The sequence below is a fragment of the Heterodontus francisci genome, chromosome 4, assembly GCF_036365525.1.
Source record: "Heterodontus francisci isolate sHetFra1 chromosome 4, sHetFra1.hap1, whole genome shotgun sequence".
Lineage (NCBI taxonomy): Eukaryota > Metazoa > Chordata > Chondrichthyes > Heterodontiformes > Heterodontidae > Heterodontus > Heterodontus francisci.
Window position 1 is genome coordinate 19,604,786 of NC_090374.1, and position 20,677 is coordinate 19,625,462.

The window sequence follows — 20,677 nt, forward strand, 5'->3', positions numbered from 1 at the left end:
ACATTTGGTCCCCACATCTAAATCATTTATACAGATTGTGAACAGATACAGCCACAGCACTGATCCTTGCAGTACCCCATTAGTCACAGCCTGCCATCCTGAGAATGACCGGTTTATTCCTACTTGCTGTTTTCTGTCAGTTAACCAATTCTCAATCCATACCAGTAGATTGCCCCCTAATCCCATGAGCTCTAATTTTGTGTACTAACTTCCTGCGTGGGGCCTTCTGAAAACCCAAATCATAATTCAACATTTTTAATGTTACTTAACATTTTAACATTTCTATTAGATCCCCTTAACATTCGCTGCTCCAATCTTAGAATTTCAAATCTCATGTCATAACCAAGTTGCAAACATTCAAAAGTGATGGGCAGGAAAAGACCAGCTGGTCTCTCGAGCCTGCGCCACTGGTATGGTGGCTGGAGAATCATGACTAGATACTTCCTACTTCCACCCTGCAGCCACATAATCTGCTGATGGAGAGGCAAAAACCAGAGAAAAATTCAGGGTCAATATGGGGAAAAAGAAAATACTCTTGAAACTTCCTCTGTGACCCCCTTCAGGTGATCAAAACCAGACTAGGAAAACACAATGGGCCAATTGGTAAATTTGAAATTCTTGATTCAAATTTTAATAGATGTTTTTTCCCCTTAAGTGAATACACAAATCTTCGTCAATCTGCAAAGAATGTCCAATTAACAAATTTTAGTTAACACAATTAACTTGGAACCAAGATAAGGACCCACACAGGAGATTAGTAAACAAAAGTCTGTAGTAACTCTGAAGTGATTCAGAAAAAAAATTGATGGAGAACAATTGTTCTAAAAATCTGATCTGAAGTAATTCAGACAGTAGTTTTAGCAATACCTTCATTCCTGCTGACGGTCTCTCTCAGGATGTCATATTCCTGAACTTTATCCTGGTGATGCTGGAATTCACGGCGCAGTTTTCGAACCTCATCATCGTTAAATTTCCCAGACGATGTTGCCTATCAAGAAATTCAGGTAAGATGCCAATCGTTCAAATTGGGTGCGACATGCACTTCTGCTCTGTGGAATTAATCTTCAAAGTTCTCATACTCATGTGAGAAGATTGCAACTACAGCCACAAGTCATTGGAAAACTTTTCCCATCAGTTTTTTCAGTCCTTGTAACTGAAGGACTAACACACCCTTCTACCAGTAGCCTCTTCACAACTACACTAAATTGTCAGGGAGAAATTAAAACCTGTTCATGGTAAAAATAATTCTTTGATCTTACAAAGATAAAGGCGCAAACTAAAAAACCTAATTCACATTTAATAACTCTGCATGGATAATACTATGCGTTACTGTTTCAATGGATGCAGGCAGGCACATATCAGATGCAAAAAAGGAATAGGCTGGATCTGTTTTCTCTTGAAAAAAAGGCTGAGGGATGACCTAATAGAGGTCTTTAAAATTAAGAAAGGTTTTTGGTCGAATAGCCAAGAGCGAGAGAGAGAGCACGAGTTTCTACTTGTGAGGGAAGAACAAAACTAAAGACCATCAATACAAGATAGTCACAAAGAAATCAATTAGAGAATTCACAAGAAATTTCTTTCCCCAAACTGTGGTCAGAATGTGAACTTGCTACCAAAGGTAGTAATTGAGGCAAATAGCATAGATGCATTTAAAGACAAACCTAGATAAGCATATGAAGGAGAGGTGAATAGAGGGTTATGCTGACAGAGGTAGATGAGGAAGGATGGAAGAGGCTTCAGCGGAGCCTAAATGCCAGCATGCACTGGTTGGGCGTGACGGCCTGTTTCTGTGCTGTATATTCTATGTAATTTAATGTGGTTAAGTGTGAAGAGCTGCACTTTGGGTGGAACAACATGGAGACAATTTAATCTAAATGATACTATTTTGAGGTTGCAAGAACAGAGGGACCAGAGAGTATATATTCACAAATCTTTGAAGGTAGTAGGGCAAGTTGATCAGGCGGTTAAGAAACTGCATGGGATACTTGGCTTTTTAAAATAGGTGCACTGAACAAAAAAAGTCATGGTAAACTTTTACAAATCACTGCTTGGGCCTCAGCAGGAATACTGTCAACAATTTTGGGCACCGCACTTTAAGAAGGATGCAAAGATGGATTCAGATTCCATAGGAACTTTCAAAAAAGCAACTACATGTATTTGCATTAAACTAATTTGCAGGATTATGGAAAAATGCTGGGGTGTCGGATTAAATTGAGTCGGCCCAGGCACAACAGGACAAATGGCTTTTTACCATGCAGTATGATTCTATGATGTAACAAAAAAAAATGTAGTGTCGGTGCTGAATTTTTAAACTTGTATTGGCTGGGACTGTGCAGGTTGGCCAGAGAAGGCTCCACAAGGTCAGTGTTTCCGAAGCAAACAAACACAATAGGTTAACGAAGTGCAACTTGTTTAATTGACTAGAGTTGTTACAATTAATTGAACATACGATCATTGCGAACGACAGGCATTTCCATTCAATACACATGCATTGTTATTTGATCTGTCATGCAGATATGACGGTCATGAATATGACTATGCAGTCATATTCAGCTGGCCTCAGACACTGGAAACATCAGAGGAATGTATAATGACACTGAGAGCGCTTTTGGGCCAACCATCAAGAAGATCGCCCCCCTCAAATCTAAATCAGGGGACATAATCACTGACCAACACAAACAAATGGACCGCTGGGTTGAGCACCACCTAGAACTGTACTCCAGGGAGAATGTTGTCACTGAGACTGCCCTCAATGCAGCCCAGCCTCTACCAGTCATGGATGAGCTGGACATACAGCCAACAAAATCGGAACTCAGTGATGCCATTGATTCTCTAGACAGCATTACCCCTGAAATAATCAAGAGTGCCAAGCCTGCTATACTCTCAGCACTACATGAACTGCTATGCCTGTGCTGGGACGAGGGAGCAGTACCTTAGGACATGCGCGATGCCAATATCATCACCCTCTATAAAAACAAAGGTGACCGCGGTGGCTGCAACATCTACCGTGGAATCTCCCTGCTCAGCATAGTGGGGAAAGTCTTTGCTCGAGTCGCTCTAAACAGGCTCCAGAAGCTGGCCAAGCGCGTCTCCCCTGAGGCACAGTGTGGCTTTCGTGCAGAGAGATCGACCGTTGACATGCTGTTCTCCCTTCGGCAGATACAGGAGAAATGCCGCGAACAACAGATGCCCCTCTATATTGCTTTCATTGATCTCACCAAAGCCTTTGACCTCGTCAGCAGACGTGGTCTCTTCAGACTACTAGAAAAGATTGGATGTCCACCAAAGCTACTAAGTATCATCACCTCATTCCACGACAATATGAAAGGCACAATCCAACATGGCGGCACCTCATCAGACCCCTTTTCTATCTTGAGTGGCGTGAAACAGGACTATGTTCTCGCACCCACACTCTTTGGGATTTTCTTCTCCCTGCTGCTTTCACATGCGTTCAAGTCTTCTGAAGAAGGAATTTTCCTCTACACAAGATCAGGGGGCAGGTTGTTCAACCTTGCCCGTCTAAGAGCGAAGTCCAAAGTACGGAAAGTCCTCATCAGGGAACTCCGCTTTGCTGACGATGCTGCTTTAACATCTCACACTGAAGAGTGCCTGCAGAGTCTCATCGACAGGTTTGCGGCTGCCTGCAATGAATTTGGCCTAACCATCAGCCTCAAGAAAACGATCATGGGGCAGGACGTCAGAAATGCTCCATCCATCAATATTGGCGACCACGCTCTGGAAGTGGTTCAAGAGTTCACCTACCTAGGCTCAACTATCACCAGTAACCTGTCTCTAGATGCAGAAATCAACAAGCGCATGGGAAAGGCTTCCACTGCTATGTCCAGACTGGCCAAGAGAGTGTGGGAAAATGGCGCACTGACACGGAACACAAAAGTCCGAGTGTATCAAGCCTGTGCCCTCAGTACCTTGCTCTATGGCAGCGAGGCCTGGACAACGTATGTCAGCCAAGAGCGACGTCTCAATTCATTCCATCTTCGCTGCCTCCGGAGAATACTTGGCATCAGGGGGCAGGACCGTATCTCCAACACAGAAGTCCTCGAGGTGGCCAACATCCCCAGCTTATACACACTACTGAGTCAGTGGCGCTTGAGATGGCTCCATGTGAGCCGCATGGAAGATGGCAGGATCCCCAAAGACACATTGTACAGCGAGCTCGCCACTGGTATCAGACCCACCGGCCGTCCATGTCTCCGCTTCAAAGACGTCTGCAAACGCGACATGAAGTCCTGTGACATTGATCACAAGTCGTGGGAGTCAGTTGCCAGCATTCGCCAGAGCTGGCGGGCAGTCATAAAGGTGGGGCTAAAGTGTGGCGACTCGAAGAGACTTAGCAGTTGGCAGGAAAAAAGACAAAAGCGCAAGGGGAGAGCCAACTGTGTAACAGCCCCAACAAACAAATTTTTCTGCAGCACCTGTGGAAGAGCCTGTCACTCTAGAATTGGCCTTTATAGCCACTCCAGGCACTGCTCCACACACCACTGACCACCTCCAGGCGCTTACCCATTGTCTCTCGAGATGAGGAGGCCAAAGAAGAAGCATTGAAAGATAGTCACGCTGTCTTCTGTTTCAGACCTCAAATTTGGTCTTCTGCCACCTTGATTTGGATCAAACCAGATAAAAACCCAGGCCAATTTGGGAAAAAAGCTGGGAAATTCCTCTCCGGCCCATCTAGGCGATCAAAACTAGTACAGGAGATCTCTCTGACCCTGAATTCCTAACTTTTGTAAGAGCCAATGTCTGCCCCAGCTGGAAACAGGACCTGCTCGCACATGTCACAGCATTACAAAATGCTAATTTATTGCGTTGAAGCATGAGGGTAGTATGTTATGATGCTAGATTTCTTTTTGAGGCTGCATACCTACCACCCTCTTATTCTGATTCCCTTGATTAGTTAGGAGATCTGTGTCTTTTGAATCAGAACTAAAAAGGACACCAACCTTATTCCACAATTTGTCCAGTTTTGGATCATCAAACACATCATTTTCAGAGTCCATTGAATCTTTCAGATAATTTGTGTCCATGGGCATACCGTCTTTCCTTCCATCAAGTCTGTACTTTGTGAGGATTACTGTGTCAAAAAAAAAGTTATTTTACCTTACCTGAAGAGGAAGGTTCATCAAACGAGGCCATATGGATTGAGCTAAAGAACAAAAAGGGGCAATCACACTGCTGGGGGTGTACTATAGACCCCCAAACAGTCAAAGGGAGACAGAAGAACAGATATGTAGGCAAATCTCTGGGAAGTGCAAGAACAATAGGGCAGTAATAGTAGGGGATTTTAATTACCCCAATATTAACTGGGATAGTTTTAGTATGAAAGGAATTGAGGGAGCAGAATTCTTGAGGTGCATTCAGGAGAACTTTTTTGCCCAGTATGTAGCAAGTCTAACAAGAGAGGGTGCAGTTTTAGACTTAGTTTTAGGAAATGAAGATGGGCAGGTGGAAGGAGTTGCAGTGGGAGAGCATTTTGGTGGTAGTGATCATAATTCAGTCAGTTTTAACTGAATTGTGGAAAAGGACAGAGATCGAACAGGAGTTAGAGTTCTCAATTGGGGAAAGGATAATTTTACTAAACTGAGGAGTGATTTGGCGAAAGTGGACTGGAAACAGCTACTTGAAGGTAAATCAGTGTCAGCACAGTGGGATGCAAAGGGGAGATTCAAAGGGTCTAGTGAAACATGTTCCCACAAAGAAAAAGGGTGAGGTGGCCAAATCTAGAGCCCCATGAATATCAAGGAGCTTACAGGGTAAGATAAGGTAGAAAAGGAAATCTTAATGTCTGACACCGAGAACTCAATTGAACTGACAGGAGTATAGAAAGTGGAGGGGTGAATTCAAAAAGGAAATTAGGAAAGCAAAGAGAGGGCATGAAAGAATATTGGCAAGCAAAATCAAGCTGAACTCAAAGATGTTTTATCAATACATTAAGAGTAATAGCATAACTAAAGAGAGAGTCGGACCCAAAAAAGACTAAAAAAGGTAACCTACGTGTAGGAGCGGATGATATTGGCATGGTTCTTAATGGATACTTTGCGTCTGTCTTCACAAAAGAGGGGGACGATGCAGATATTGTAGTTAAGGAGGAAGAGTATGAAGCACTGGATATGATAAATATAGGGAGAGAGGAAGTATTAATGAGATTAGCATCCTTGAAAGTTGATAAATCACCAGGGCCAGATCAAATGTATCCTCAGCTGTTAAAAGAACCAGGAGAGGAAATAGAGTGTCTGACCATCATTTTCCAGTCCTCACTGGATCCAGGTGTGGTACCGGAGGATTGGAGAATTGCTCACGTTGTACCGCTGTTTAAAAAGGGAGTGAAGGATAGACCGAATAAATACAGGCCAGTCAGTCTAACCTCAATAGTGGGCAAATTATTGGAATCTATTCTGAGAGACAGGATAAACGGTCACGTAGAAAGGGACAGGCTAATCAAGGATAGTCAACATGAATTTGTTAAGGGAAGATCTTGTTTGACCAAATTGATCAAATTGTTTGAAGTAGTAACAAGGAAGATAGATGAAGGTAGTGCAGTTGATGTGCTCTAGATGAATTTTAGCAAGGCTTTTGACAAGGTCCCACATGGCAGACTGGTTAAAAAAATAAAATCCCATGGGATCTTGGGAAATGTAGCAAGGTGGATACAAAATTGGCTCAGTGGCAATAAACAAAGGATATTTATTGACAGGCGTTTTAGCGACTGGAGGGCTGTTTCCATTAACATTAACAATTTGGACGTAAACGTAGGGGGCATAATCAAGAAGTTTGCGGACGACACAAAGATTGGTAGATAGAGAGGAGGATAACTGTAGGCTGCAGGAAAATATTGATGGTCTGGCCAGATGGGCAGAAAAGTGGCAAATGGAATTCATCTTAGAGAAGTGTGAGGTGATGATTAATGGGAAAATACTGAAGTGTAGAGGAAGTAAGGGACTTTGGAGTGAATGTTCACCGATCCCTGAAGGTAGCAGGATGGGTCGATAAGGTAAAGATGACATATGGAATCCTTTCCTTTATCAGTTGAGGTATAGAATACAGAGTACCGAGGTTATGCTGGAACTGTATAACTCATTGGTTAGGCCACAACTTGGAGTAGTGTGCGCAGTTCTGGTCACCTCATTACAGAAAGGATGTAATTGCACGAGAGAGATTTACGAGGATGTAGCCAGGATTGGAAAAATGCAGCTATGAGGAAAGAGTGGATAGGCTGGGCTGTTCTCCTTGGAACAGAGAAGGCTGAGGGGAGATCTGATTGAAATGTACAAAACTTTGAGGGGCCTGGATAGAGTGGAGGTGAAGGGTCTATTCACCCTAGCAGATAGGTCAGTGACAAGGGGGCATAGATTTAAAGCGATTGGTAGAAAAATTAGAGGGGAGATGAGGAAAAGCATTTTTAACCCAGAGGGTGGTGATGGTCTGGAACTCACTGCCTGAAAGGGTAGTTGAGGCAGAGACCCTCAACTCATTCAAAAGGAGTCTGGATATGCACCTCAAGTGCCATAAGCTGCAGGGCTGCAGACCAAATGCTGGAAAGTGGGATCAGAATAGGAGGATTGTTTTTCAGCTGGCACAGACATGATGGGCCAAGCGACCTCTTTCTGTGCCTTAAACTTTCCATGATTCTACAATTCCATGAAATATAACTGTCAGCCGTGGCTCAGTTGGTAGAACTCTCATCTTTGAGTGAGAGATTATGGGCTAAAGTCCCAGGATATGAGTGCAAAAATCAAAACGCTGACACTCCAGAGCAGTACTAAGGAAGTGCTGCACTGTCGGAGGTGCTGTCGTTTGCATGGGACCCTTTCTGCCCTCTGAGGTGGACGTAAAAGATCCCATGGCACTATTTTGAAGAGGAGCTGGGGACTTATTCCCAGTTCTGACCAATAATTATCCCTCAATCAACATCACCAAAACAGACAGACAATCTGGTAATTATCACATTACTGTGTGTGGGAGCTTACTGTGTGCAAATTGGCTGCTGTGTTTTCTACATGAAAACAGTACCACCAATTAATTATTTTTGAAGTGTAGTCAAAGCGTTTTGGGACGTCCTGAGGTCAGGAAAGGTACAATGCAAGTGTTTGTGTGTGTGGCTGTATGTCCTCTCTGCCAGGGAATCCAGTGATCACAGATCCCGCTCAAGAGTTTAAAAGACACCAAGAGCTTACCGTTGAAGTTACGACGTAGTTTGGCTTCCTTCTCGCCATCCTCATCAAGCCCGTCAGCTTTTAATTTCTTCCAGTTCAGCTCATCCTTCTCCTGGATTTTCAGGTCACTGTGGAGCTCTGCTTGTTTCACAGGAGACAACTGGAGCTGGGGAAAGAAAGAGGGAAATGTATATATATTTAACATTTTGTGGAACTAAATGCAGGGGGAAGGAGGATTTCCCTCGAGTGTAGTGGACTGAGGGCTGACCTGATTAAACATTTTACATGCCTCAAAGAATCGATAGGGCAGATACAGGAGAAACAATTTCATCTGGTAGGGCTGAACCAAGAATAAGAGGGACATTAACAGAAAATTAGGAATCACTTTTTACGTGCAAAGGATGGTAGAAAGCTGGAACTCTCTCCTTCCCCACCCACCCCCCAAATATATTAGAGTCATAGAGTTATACAGCACAGAAACAGGCCCTTCAGCGCATCGTGTCTGTTCAGGCCATCAAGCACCTATCTATTTTAATCCCATTTTCCAGCACTTGGGCCGTAGCCGTGTATGCTATGGCGTTTCAAATGCTCATCTAAATACTTCAATGTTATGAGGGTTCCTGCCTCTACCACCCCTTCAGGCAGTGTGTTCCAGATTCCAACCACCCTCTGGATGAAAAGATTTTTCCTCAAATCCCCCCTAAACCTCCTGCCCCTTATCTTAAATCTATGCCCCCTGGTTATTGACCCCTTCGCTAAGGAAAAATGTTTCTTCCTATCTATCCTATCAATGCCCCTCATAATTTTGTATACCTCAATCATATCACCCCTCAGCCTTCTCTGCTCTAAGGAAAGCAACCCTAACCTATCCAGTCTCTCCTCATAGCAGAAATGCTCCAGCCCGGACATCATCCTAGTGAATCTCCTCTGCACCCTCTCCAGTGCAATCACATCCTTCCTATGGTGTGGTGACCAGAACTGTACACAGTATTCCAACTGTGGCCTAACTAGTGTTTTATACAGCTCCATCATAACCTCCCTGCTCTTATATTCTATGCCTCGGCTAATAAAGGCAAGTATCCCATATGCCTTCCTAACCACCTTATCTACCTGTGCTGCTGCCTTCAGTGATCTATGGACAAGTACACCAAGGTCCCTCTGACCCTCTGTACTGCCTAGGGTCCTACCATCCATTGTATATTCTCTTGCTTTGTTAGTCCTCCCAAAATGCATCACCTCACACTTCTCAGGATTAAATTCCATTTGCTACTGCTCCACCCATCTTACCAGCCCATCTATATTGTCCTGTAATCTAAGGCTTTCCTCCTCACTATTTACAACACCAATTTTAGCATCATCTGCAAACTTACTGTTCATACCTCCTATATTCACATCTAAATCATTAATGTACACTACAAACAACAAAGGGTCCCAGCACCGATCCCCGCAGTACACCACTGGTCACAGGCTTCCACTCATCAAAACAACCCTCGACCATCACCCTCTGCCTCCTGCCACTGAGCCAATTTTGGATCCAATTTGCCAAATTGCCCTGGATCCCATGGGCTCTTACCTTCTTAACCAATCTCCCATGTGGGACCTTATCAAAAGCCTTTCTGAAGTCCATGTAGACTACATCAACTGCTTTACCCTCATCTACCCATCTAGTCACTGCCTCGAAAAATTCAATCAAGTTTGTTAGACAGAATCTCCCCCTGACAAAGACATGCTGAATATCATTGATTAATCCCTGCCCCTCAGAATTTTTTTCGAAGAGTTTCCCTACCACTGATGTTAGGCTCACTGGCCTGTAATTACCTTGTCTATCCCTGCTACCCTTCTTGAATAATGATACAACATTCACTGTCCTCCAGTCTTCTGGTACCTCTCCTGTGGCCAGAGAGGATTTGAAAATTTGCGTCAGAGCCCCTGCTATCTCCTCCCTTGCCTCACATAACAGCTTGGGATACATCTCATCTGGGCCTGAGGACTTATCCACTTTTAAGCCCACTAAAACAGCTAATTCTTCCTTTCAATGCTAATTTGTTAGAGTATATCACAATCACCTTCCCTGATCTCTACACCTACATCGTCCTTCTCCATTGTGAACACAGATGAAATGTAATCATTTAAAACCTCACCTATGTTTTCCAGCTCCACACATAGATTGCCACTTTGGTTCCTAATGGGCCCTACTCTTTCCCTGGTTATCCTCTTACCCTTAATATACTTATAAAATGCCTTGGGATTTTCCTTTATCTTGCCCGCCAGTGTTTTTTCATGTCCCCTCTTTGCTCTCCTAATTACTTTTTTTTTAAAAAAAGTCGTCCCCCCTACATTTTCTATACTCCTCTAGGGCCTCTGCTGTTTTCAGCGCTCTGAATCTGCCATAAGCCTCCATTTTTTTTACTGATCCAATCCTCTATATCCCTGGACATCCAGGGTTCCCTGGACCTGTTGGTCCTCCCCTTCACCTTAACGGGAACATGTTGGCCCTGAACACACTCGATTTCCTTTTTGAACAATTTGCACTGATCTGATCTAGACTTTCCTACAAGTAGCTGCTCCCAGTCCACTTTGGCAAGATCCTGTTTTATCATATTGAAATCGGCCTTCCCTCAATTCAGTACTTTTATTTCTGGTCCCTCTTTATCCTTTTCCATAACCACCTTAAATCTTAGAGTTATGGTCACTATCCCCGAAATGCTCCCTCATTGACACTTCTACCACTTGTCCGGCTTCATTCCCTAGAATTAGGTCCAGTACCGCCCCTTCTCTTGTAGGACTTTCTATGTGCTGGCTCAAAAAGCTCTCCTGTATGCATTTTAAGAATTCCGCTCCCTTTAAGCCTTTTGCACTATGACTATCCCAGTTAATATTGGGGAAGTTGAAACCCCCTACTTGTATTACCCTATTATTTTTAACACCTCAGATTTGCCTACACAGCTGCTCCTTTATCTCTCCCTAACTGCTTGGAGGCCTGTAGTACACTCCCAGCCAAGTGATTGCCCCATTTTTGTTTATAAGTTCTACCCATATGGCCTTATTTGAGGAATGTTCTAAGATATTATCCCTCTTTAGTGCAGTAATTGACTCCTTGATCAATAGTGCAATGCCACCTCCTCTTTTACACCCTCCCTGTCACGCCTGAAGATTCTATACCCTGGAATATTGAGCTGCCAGTCCTGCCCTTCCCTCAACCACGTCTCTGTGATAGCAATATCATATTCCCATGTGTTAATCAATGCCCTCAATTCATCTGCTTTACTAGTAAGACTCCTTGTGTTAAAATAGATGCAATCCAGCCTTGCATTATACGCTTGTGCCTCAACAGGTCTATATTTGCTCTGCCTCAGTTTCTCTTCTATATTTGACTGTGCATCACCCCCTACTGTAGCTCCACTCTGTATCCCATCCCCCTGCCAAATTAGTTTAAACCCCACCCCCTACAACAGCACTAGCAATCCTCCCAGCAAGGATGCTGGTCCCATTCCGGTTCAGGTGCTACCCACCCAAATTGTACAGGTCCCATCTTTGCCAGAAACAGAACCAGTGATCCAGGAAACTAAAACCCTCCCTCCTGCACTCTCTCTTTAGCCACACATTCATCTGCTCTATCCTCCTATTCCTATACTCACTAGCACATGGCATTGGGAATAATCCAGAGATTACAACCTTTGAGGTCCTGCTTTTTAATCTGCTACCTAGCTCCCTAAAATCATGATGGAATTTGTCTCATCCCTCTTTCTACCTATGTCGTTGGTACCAATGTGTACCACAACCTCGGACTGTTCACCCTCCCCCTTCAGAATGAGCTGCAGCCGCTCCATGACATTCTTGACCCTAGCACCAGGGAGGCAACATACCATCCAGGAGTCATCTTTGCGGCCACAGAAATGCTTATCTGTACCCCTTACAATGAATCCCCTATCACTATAGCTCCCCCACTCTTTTTCCACTCCTCCTGTGTAGCTGAGCCACCCATGGTGCCACAGACTATCTCTTGCTGCATTCCCAAGAAGCTATCTCCCTTAACAGCATCCAAAGCAGAAAATCTGTTAGATAGGGAGATGGACCCGGAGACTCCGGCACTACCTGCCTAGGTCTTTTTCTCCGCCTGGCCGTCACCCATTCCCTTTCTGCCTGAGCAGTCTTTACCTGCGGTGTGACCATCTCTCTGTACTTGCTATCCACGATGATCTCTGCCTCGCGGATGCTCCAGTGTCTCCAGCTGCCGCTCCAGATCTGAAATGCGGATTTCGAGTAACAGCAGCTGGAGACACTTCCTGCACATGTTCGCCCTGGACACTGGAAGCGTCCCTAACTTCCCACATTGCACAGGAGCAGTCCACGCTGCCGAGCTGCCCTGCCATGATTTACCCTTAATTTACTCCCTTAAATTACCCCAAAATTAGATTATTTACACAAGGAACTATTGTGGATGCTGGGGCAATTGGAGCTGTCAAAACTGAGATTGATAATTTTTTGTGGATAAGGATTACAAGGGATATGGAAAGAGAGTCTGGTAAATGGGGTTGAAGTACACTTCAGCTATACACTGCAAATATCACACCTTATAAACTTCCTCAGGATGGCACAAAGCACTTTACAACCCATTGGTAACTTTTTGAAGTGCAGCAACAGATGTTATTTTGGCAAATTCAGCAGCCACAAAGAGCAGACGAATGAATGGCCATGTAATTCTCATCAATGGGGCTGGCTGGCCAGGACAGCAGGGGAATCACCTGCTCTTCAAAATTGTGCCATGGTGTTTACTGAAGAAGGTAGACAGGGTCTTGGGTTCAATGTCTCATCCCAAAGTAGTAGTGGTGATCCGCCCAAGGGCAGGTCCTCTGCTCATTTCGCCACGCCTCATGGTCCTTCACGTTCCTCTTCAATTGCTCGCAAGAGCCTCCCATTTAACTTCCATGAGTAATGAGCAATGACTAGTACATGAGGAATAAGAGGTGGTTTCCTGTTTCCTTTTAAAGCACACATGATAAAGGTAACACAAATCCTCTTCCAGAAGGACCCTCTGCCTGTAAGCAGCCGTTGTCGCTCGAGTTCCTTGCTCTACTGTCATCACCACTAAAAATTCATGATGGGGGCCCCCCTTTTTATTTTTTTTCTTTATTTGTTTATACTGTGCCTACCCACTGTTTTTATTAACCCCTTTTTTAATGTTTGTGCTTGGGGCAAGGCTGTTTAGTTTTCTGTCAATTAACACCCTCTCTGCGCTATCGCTTTGTCTTTCACCACACCATTAACAGACTGTTTTCCTTTGCTCCATGACCTTCTGGTCAGCTATTCCCTATGACCTTGTCCCATCAACACCTTCTCTTTTGTTATCTCTTGCCCCATCCCCGCTTTACTTGCTTAAAAGTAATTACATTTCTAATATTTGCCAGTTCTGATGAAGGGCCACTGACCTGAAATGTTAACTCTGCTTCTCTCTCCACAGATGTTGCCAGACCTGAGTATTTCCAGCATTTCTTGTTTTTACTACCACTAAAAATGTGTTGCTTGTGCTATTGACAATGGCTCATAATGCCGAGCATGGGACCCCTACCTGGGACTGGATAGGGATTGCTTACCCCTCCCGGAGGTCTCAAATAATCTTGCTACCCTACTCATCCCAAAGTTAACACTTCAGACACTGCAATACACTCTGTTCTGAGGTATCAACCTACATCATCTACATGCTCTAGTCTGCAATGGTACTCAGATCCAGCAGTGTCTGACTCAGAATCAGGAATGCTTACAACTGAGTCAAATTGACATTTAGGCTAGAAAAGTCACTGCAGGTTTTTCTAAGCTACATTAATATTAAATGATGAAAATGAGAAATGGCAGCATCGGCTGTTACACACCCAGAGCAACAAAAACTTAGCTCCTCCTTTAACTAAGGGTGTGGAGCCAAGGATGACAGGCTGCAAGTTTTCATGTTTGGACACAACAGAAAAACACTCCCACTGCTACTGGCAAATGTGACAGGAGTGTCCTCTCCTGGCCAGCTCCATGTTATACTATTTCACACTAGATGTACCAACACAAGTTCTGCAAATAAGTCACTAGCCCATTTGCCAGGCTTCAAGCAAAAGTCACTGTTCACAGCTCCCTGATGGCTCAGCTGATTTTACAAGTCAGCAGTGTACCCCGGAAGTCCCGAGTCTGTTCAGGTCTACCCCGATTTGTTGTTGGCTGTCCCTCGATTTGAGGATGATGTTTACTCAAGGTCACTAGTTTCTTCCATGGGTCTTCAGGTGACTGAACTGGCTAATTCTCAACCCCAGATCTTTGGGCACATGGGGCAGGATGTCCCATGAAGTGGTGGAATCCTTTTCTTTCCTTCTCTGCTGCCGCGCTGCATCATTAAGGCGTTTGGACTCAAAGCATGGATTCAGCTTGATAGACAAATTGTCGCCATTTTGAACGATTAGTAGCAAGCTTCTTTGAGTCAACAATGTCAATGCTGCTGCAATTTAGTGCTCTTTGTCCTCCTGGAATGCTGGCCATTTGAGAGTTGCGAAAACAGGACCTGGCGGGGGATACGGTTTTTGGCCATCTTCACAGTGTCCTGTAATTGAAGTTGGTTTTGCAAGAGTTTTGCCTGAATACTCCTGCTCCTATGTTATTATACTTGTGGAGCTGGCTTCAAGGACACTAGTGCTTGTTTGATGGTCCTCCCATTGAATCTGGAGGATGCAGCAGAGTCCATTGCTGATGGACTTTCTCTAGCACTCTTATGTGTCGCTGATAGAATCCATGTCTCACTGCAGTATAGGAATGTGGTGACAACAACTGCTCTGTACACTAGGATTTTTGTTGACCTGCAGAGGTCTTTGTTGTTAAACACTCGCTACCATAGTTTGCAAAAGGCTGAGCTGATCCAGTGTTGGATCTCCTCAGCAATGGTGGCCTTTTGAGAGGGGTGGCTGCCAAGGTATAGTTAGTTGTTATCAGAATGTTCACAGCACTTGGCTTTAGTGTGCCAAGTTCAGAAGGTGGGGGCAGGGGAGAGGGGAGTAGAGGAGTATATGTGCAGAGCCTCAGATAAAGACGAGATTCGGCTCATCCTGTAGTGAAAGCAAGATTCAGTGTGTGGGCTTAGATGCAAGAAATGGCTGTCTGGGTGGGACAGTCAAGGTCCAGCAGCAACCATGGCATGTATCCCAGTACAGTTTAAAGCTTTTCAGAAAGAGGGGAGAAAATTAACTTTAAAACAGATATTGCTTATATTTTCCATTAAAAGAGATACATGGACAACTTTGAATGTATGTTGCTGAAATGCAAAGTTTAATTATTTAAAAAAAGGCACCTACAATGTTTACAGGGGTATACAAGAATACAGATACAGAGGCCATTTAGCTGATCTTAGCTCATCAATGGACCAAAACCTTGCCATTATAGCATACAGGTGTCTCTTAAAAGATACTGCCTCCACTACCTTATCCGTAAGTCTATGTATAAGGTTACACATTGTGCAAGAAAATCCTTACATTCCTTCAGCCTGAATGCAAGTAATATTTAAAGAAAGGTGCAGAGCCTGCTCATCACAGTTTGCTCAAAATATTGCACATGGAAGGAACTAAGCATAATTCTGAGTATTAAACACTGGGACTTCCATAAATGCAACTAATAACAGAAAACTCACTTCATGGTAAAAATAAAAAGGAATAAGAACTGAGATTTAGACTAATCACTGTACCCTGAAGATCAACAGCAGCAACCAGTAATGTCAGCCTCAAGAGATCCTATTGAAGAGTGTTGTCACTCAGACCTGACCATCAGGTAGCACATCAAAAGAAATTCCAGCCTTCTGGAAGGTGTGAAATAAGGCAGAAATCAAAATCAAGATGAAACAAAATAAAAGGGAAAAAACACAAGATTTTGAAAAAAAATTTGAAAATTCTGGAAATACACAGCAGGTCCATCAGCACCTGTTTCATGAGAGAATCTTCGTCAGGATACTGGGAGCTAAGCCTTTTAATTGGTAACTATTCTATGATTTGTGACTGGAAAAGAAATAGAAAGGCAGAGAGGCAGACATAAAAAAGAAAGCGTTATGGAATTTCCATTTTGTGTTAAAACTTGGGAACCTATATTTAAAGAAAAAACTAAAAAAGGATTTAATGAACATTGAAATATCTGAAGATAGCTGAACTTTATGGATGCTTTTAAGAAAAAACAGGAAAGTCAACAAGAGGTTCCTGGTTTTGACCAGTAAACAAATACTAGAAAACCAGGTGATTTCAAGTAAACAACACAGCTGGCGGTGGGGGCGGGGGGGGGGGGGGGGGGGGGGAAAGGGGGGGTTGACTTAAGAGTACTTCTTTGTTGGAACAAGAATGAATTTATGATTAGCATGAGACTTGCCTGGAAAAGTAGCTTTATTTTGAACTGTTAAAAGCCAGTGGATTTGGACTAAAGCAGGAATTGGAATTTGAGATGGACTTGCCAGGAGTTCTGAAGAAAGCTATTACCTCTTTGAAGAATCACTGCTCTTGAAAAGCAAAAGCTTGCATGAAATTGTACTGTTGCCTCCTGTATTTTTGAAACCATCCTGAATGCTTGCAAAAACCTTACATCTTTAAAAGGACTTTTGCATCGAATGTGTGTGAAAACTAACACCTCTGTTGCCGCACACCTGCTGTAAGACCTATGTGAAGCCTTCTGCAGTTGAATTTCTTTGAACGCCTACCCAAAACATCAACCTCACCTGGACAGACTCCTGGTGGCCTCCAACTAATTTACTTTAGGACAAACCAAAGGACATCCTTCCAGATCACTGCAGTCCAAGTTTCTTTTTTATTTATTCTATTTCTTTGTAACAGCTGTAAACAGCAATCCCTTTTTTTCCCGGTTAACCAGTTTTGGATGTATTGGAGTGTGTTTTGTAGGTTACAAAACAAAAGGACTTTAATATTTCAATTCACGTATATTTACTTCGTTTTTGGTTAAGACTTGGTTTTATAATAAATGGATAATTTTGTTGCTTATTAAAGAAATCTGGTTGGTATGCTTTATTCTGGGGCCAAATAGAATATCTAATTTGCTGCTTCGGTAATGTATGGGAAAATGTATTGATATTGTTACAACCAGGTGCGAAAGGTGTCTAGGGTCCCCTTTCAGCCTTCAATTGTTCTTACCATAACAGGGTTTAATTTTAAACACACTGTTTTCAACTCCCCCTTGGTGAATCCTTGTTCACTGCTTTCCAATTATAAGGCAAAGAAACCAGCACAAACAGGCTTTCTTAGGTTTAAAGAAGAAAAGTTGAAATTTATTAAACAAATTCTAATTCGGTTGACACCTACAGATACATGACGATTGTAGGTAGATCTTGCTTTTCGTTGGGGCACAGTATTATTCTTAAACCTTGTTCACTTTTCTCTCTTGGCATTCATATGTCTTCAGTGGATTCAGAGGCTTGTGAGAGAGATGGGAGCAGACAGGAGAGAGATCTTCTCAGTCCAGGAACAAACAGACTTTCTGCTCAAATTGTTTGTACAAATTCAAAAAACTCAGGTTGCCCAGCAGGTTAGTCATGTGACTAGCTGGTTTGACCATGTCCGTTCGAGCTCCCCTACCTTCAACGTCTGGTGATCAAAAGTCCATTGTGGGTTGAATGTCAGGGAATGGCTGCTTTGTCCTTCCAATCACTGTCTGTTAATATGCAAAATTCTTTTCCAGCCCAGCTGATCTGTTTATCAAGTCCTTCACTCCAGTAACAGATCAAATCAATGTCCATGACAAAATTAATGCGCCTCATTCTTGGCAGGTGGGGCCTAGCATGACAATACGTTATGACCTGTGGCATGAATTAACACTGCACTCCTCCCGCCTCGGTCGTCACAAAAAGAAAAAGGGACAACCCCAAGAAAAATAAACAGAAAGAGAACTTGGTATTAGTTAAAAAAACATGCTAATGAAATAAAACTGCCATCCAAGCATACTAATGATCAACTAACAGCGATATTGCTCTGTGTAATTATACTTGGTGCATTGAAGAAGTTAGGCTCCAGTTAATAAATACCACTTAAAAACTTTGAAAGATCAGGGTTCAAACAGTTAAAAGTCATCATTAACTACAGATCAGCAATTATTTTAAACAAAGTGGTCATCTTTATTTTCCTACTTACATATCCTATTCACTGTCTCAATAATCAATTACAATGCTACGCAGCAGTGTTATCATTCCCTATACAGTAAAGCACAGTAACAGATATTGCAACATTGCAGTGTCCCATGACCCAGAGAACCAGTGAACTGAAGTATTACTGAGATTCAGTGAATAGAACATCACACCATGACATGCCGCCCCCAATCTTCAGTGCCTCCTCTGATGACTAAGCAAGTTTTATTGGCAAGAAACTGACCTCCCCACCACTGCAACCCTCCCCCCCACCCCCAAACTCCCACAGATTGGAAAATCCGAGGGAGTTAACTGATTTCAGCAGGCCAGTCAGCAGAAACACTACAACCGGCTTCAGCACATCTAGGCTGGGGGAAAGAGGGTTAGGGGTGGGGAGTGAAAAGGAGCAAGGAGTCTTCCCCTTCAAAACAGGGGAGAAAAGAGAAAGAGTTTAAAAAAAACTGAATGAGAATTAGCTTGTTTGTTTCATGAACTGAGTCTCACTGAAACAAATGAGCGCAATTCACACATTGAAACCCAAATCCCCAAATCTCAGACAGACAGATATTTACAAGTCTATTTTCTGATCAGCCATCCTTGAACATGACTTTCTCATCTTATGAGTCAGACTTTCTAAAGCCATCAAAATAAAAGCAAAACACTGCGGATGCTGGAAACCTGAAATAAAAACTGGAAGCCCTGGAAATATTCAGCAGCTCTGGCAGAGGTCACACACCTGAAACGTTAACTCTGTTTCTCTCTCCACAAATGTTGCCAGACCTGCTGAGTATTTCCAGCACTTTGCTTTTAAGTTCCAAAGTCACAGTTGGTTCTCAATTTACACACACACTTGATTTGGTTTCAAACAAATTAGAGGTCTGTGGCACCAGCCCCTAAAATCTCCACTAGGACCTATTCACATTAATTCTGACTAGACTCTCCACAATTTAACCAAAAGTGAACATAAAACAGCAAATAAAAACTAAGTGCTGGAAATACTCAGCAGGTCAGGCAACATCTGTGGAGGCAGAAGCTGACCTGAAACGTTAACTCTGCTTCTCTCTCCACAGATGCTGCCAGACCTGCTGAGTATTTCCAGCATTTTTTGTTTTTATTTCAGATTTCCAGCATCTGCAGCATTTTGCTTTTATAAAACAACACCCCCACCCGCCCCATCCCCCTCGCCCTTCCCCAACCGCACACCCCCGCTCTTCCTCTCCCCACCCCCCTTTGCTGGCCTCGCCCTTCCCCCCTCGCACTCACCCGCTGCGCCTTCTCCCAGACCTGGTTGAGTTTAGCAATTCTGAATTCGATCGCTGTCTTCCCTGCTGCTGCCGCCTCCGCTTCGTTTTTCTCCCGAGAGTATTTGCCGGCTGCCTGAGTCCGACCCGGGACCAGACAGACCGCCACCAACGCCACCCTCATCCAACAGGCCGCCATCACTTCGCTCGCACCCTGCAGGAATCGTTACCGTGGCAACCAGGGTCAAATAGCGGCGCGCACCACCGCGCATGCGCTCGCTGTTCGCATGGCCGGCTGGAACTACAAGTCCCATAGTGTCTTGCGGCGCCCAGGCGTGCAGCGTAATGTCGTCACATGTACGTTTTACATCATTGAAGCCGCGCCAACAGGTGAGCGTGCTTTTAACATGCTAGAAACACGTGGTCCTTGTGGAGAAAGATGTTTAATTGGCACTGTTTTTCTACTCTCAATCCTCAGCAAAGTAATAGAATGTGTTGTGGACAATGCTTTTCCTCCCCAAAGTATACTTTATTCATAAAAATCTGTAAAAAATACATTACAAATCAGTTCAGAACAGCACCAAGTTGAGATTCCAGAATGTACAAAGGAAATCAGTTCTCTTCAATACAGGAGTGAGTTGCCTCACAACCTTTCCATTCCATTTTACATGCAATGGACATTTTACCGCAAAACCCTATTTGATGTATACAGCCCGAGGGGTTTTCCATGGGTCCAGCCCCTCGGTTCACTATGTGCCAGTCTGCAACACTCGGTCGTGGACAATTCTTTGCACCGGAAGACCAGCAAGTTTCGGGCAGACCAAAGAGTGTCTTTCATTGAATTGATGCTCCTCCAGCAGCAGTTGATGTTTAACTCGGTGTGCGTCTCTGGGAACAGCCCGTAGAGCACAGACTCCTATGTTACAGAGCTGCTTGGGATGAACCTTGACAAAAACCACTGCATCTTTTGCCACACCTGCTTTTCAAAGGCACATTCCAGGAGGAGGAGGGCAACAGTCTCTTCCCCACCACAGCCACCTCCAGGGCAGAGTGCGGAGGCGGTGAGATTCTGGGCGTGCAGGAAGGATCTCACGGGGAGGGCCCTTCTCACCACCAGCCAAGCTATGTCTTGG

General features: G+C 43.8%; 1 protein-coding gene across 1 annotated transcript in view; it reads right to left on the reverse strand.

Annotated features, from left to right (window-relative positions):
• Nucleotides 1-19,781, reverse strand: part of lrpap1 (low density lipoprotein receptor-related protein associated protein 1) — a 37,173-nt gene extending 17,392 nt beyond the window's left edge. The window contains exons 1-4 of the mRNA XM_068029257.1: nucleotides 19,567-19,781; nucleotides 8,190-8,334; nucleotides 4,959-5,089; nucleotides 868-988 (exon numbers count right to left, since the gene is read on the reverse strand). Coding sequence (XP_067885358.1) covers nucleotides 868-988; nucleotides 4,959-5,089; nucleotides 8,190-8,334; nucleotides 19,567-19,743 — 574 coding nt within the window. The 5' untranslated portion in view covers nucleotides 19,744-19,781. The remainder of the gene's footprint in view (nucleotides 1-867; nucleotides 989-4,958; nucleotides 5,090-8,189; nucleotides 8,335-19,566) is intronic.
• Between the last annotated feature and the right edge of the window lie 896 nt (nucleotides 19,782-20,677).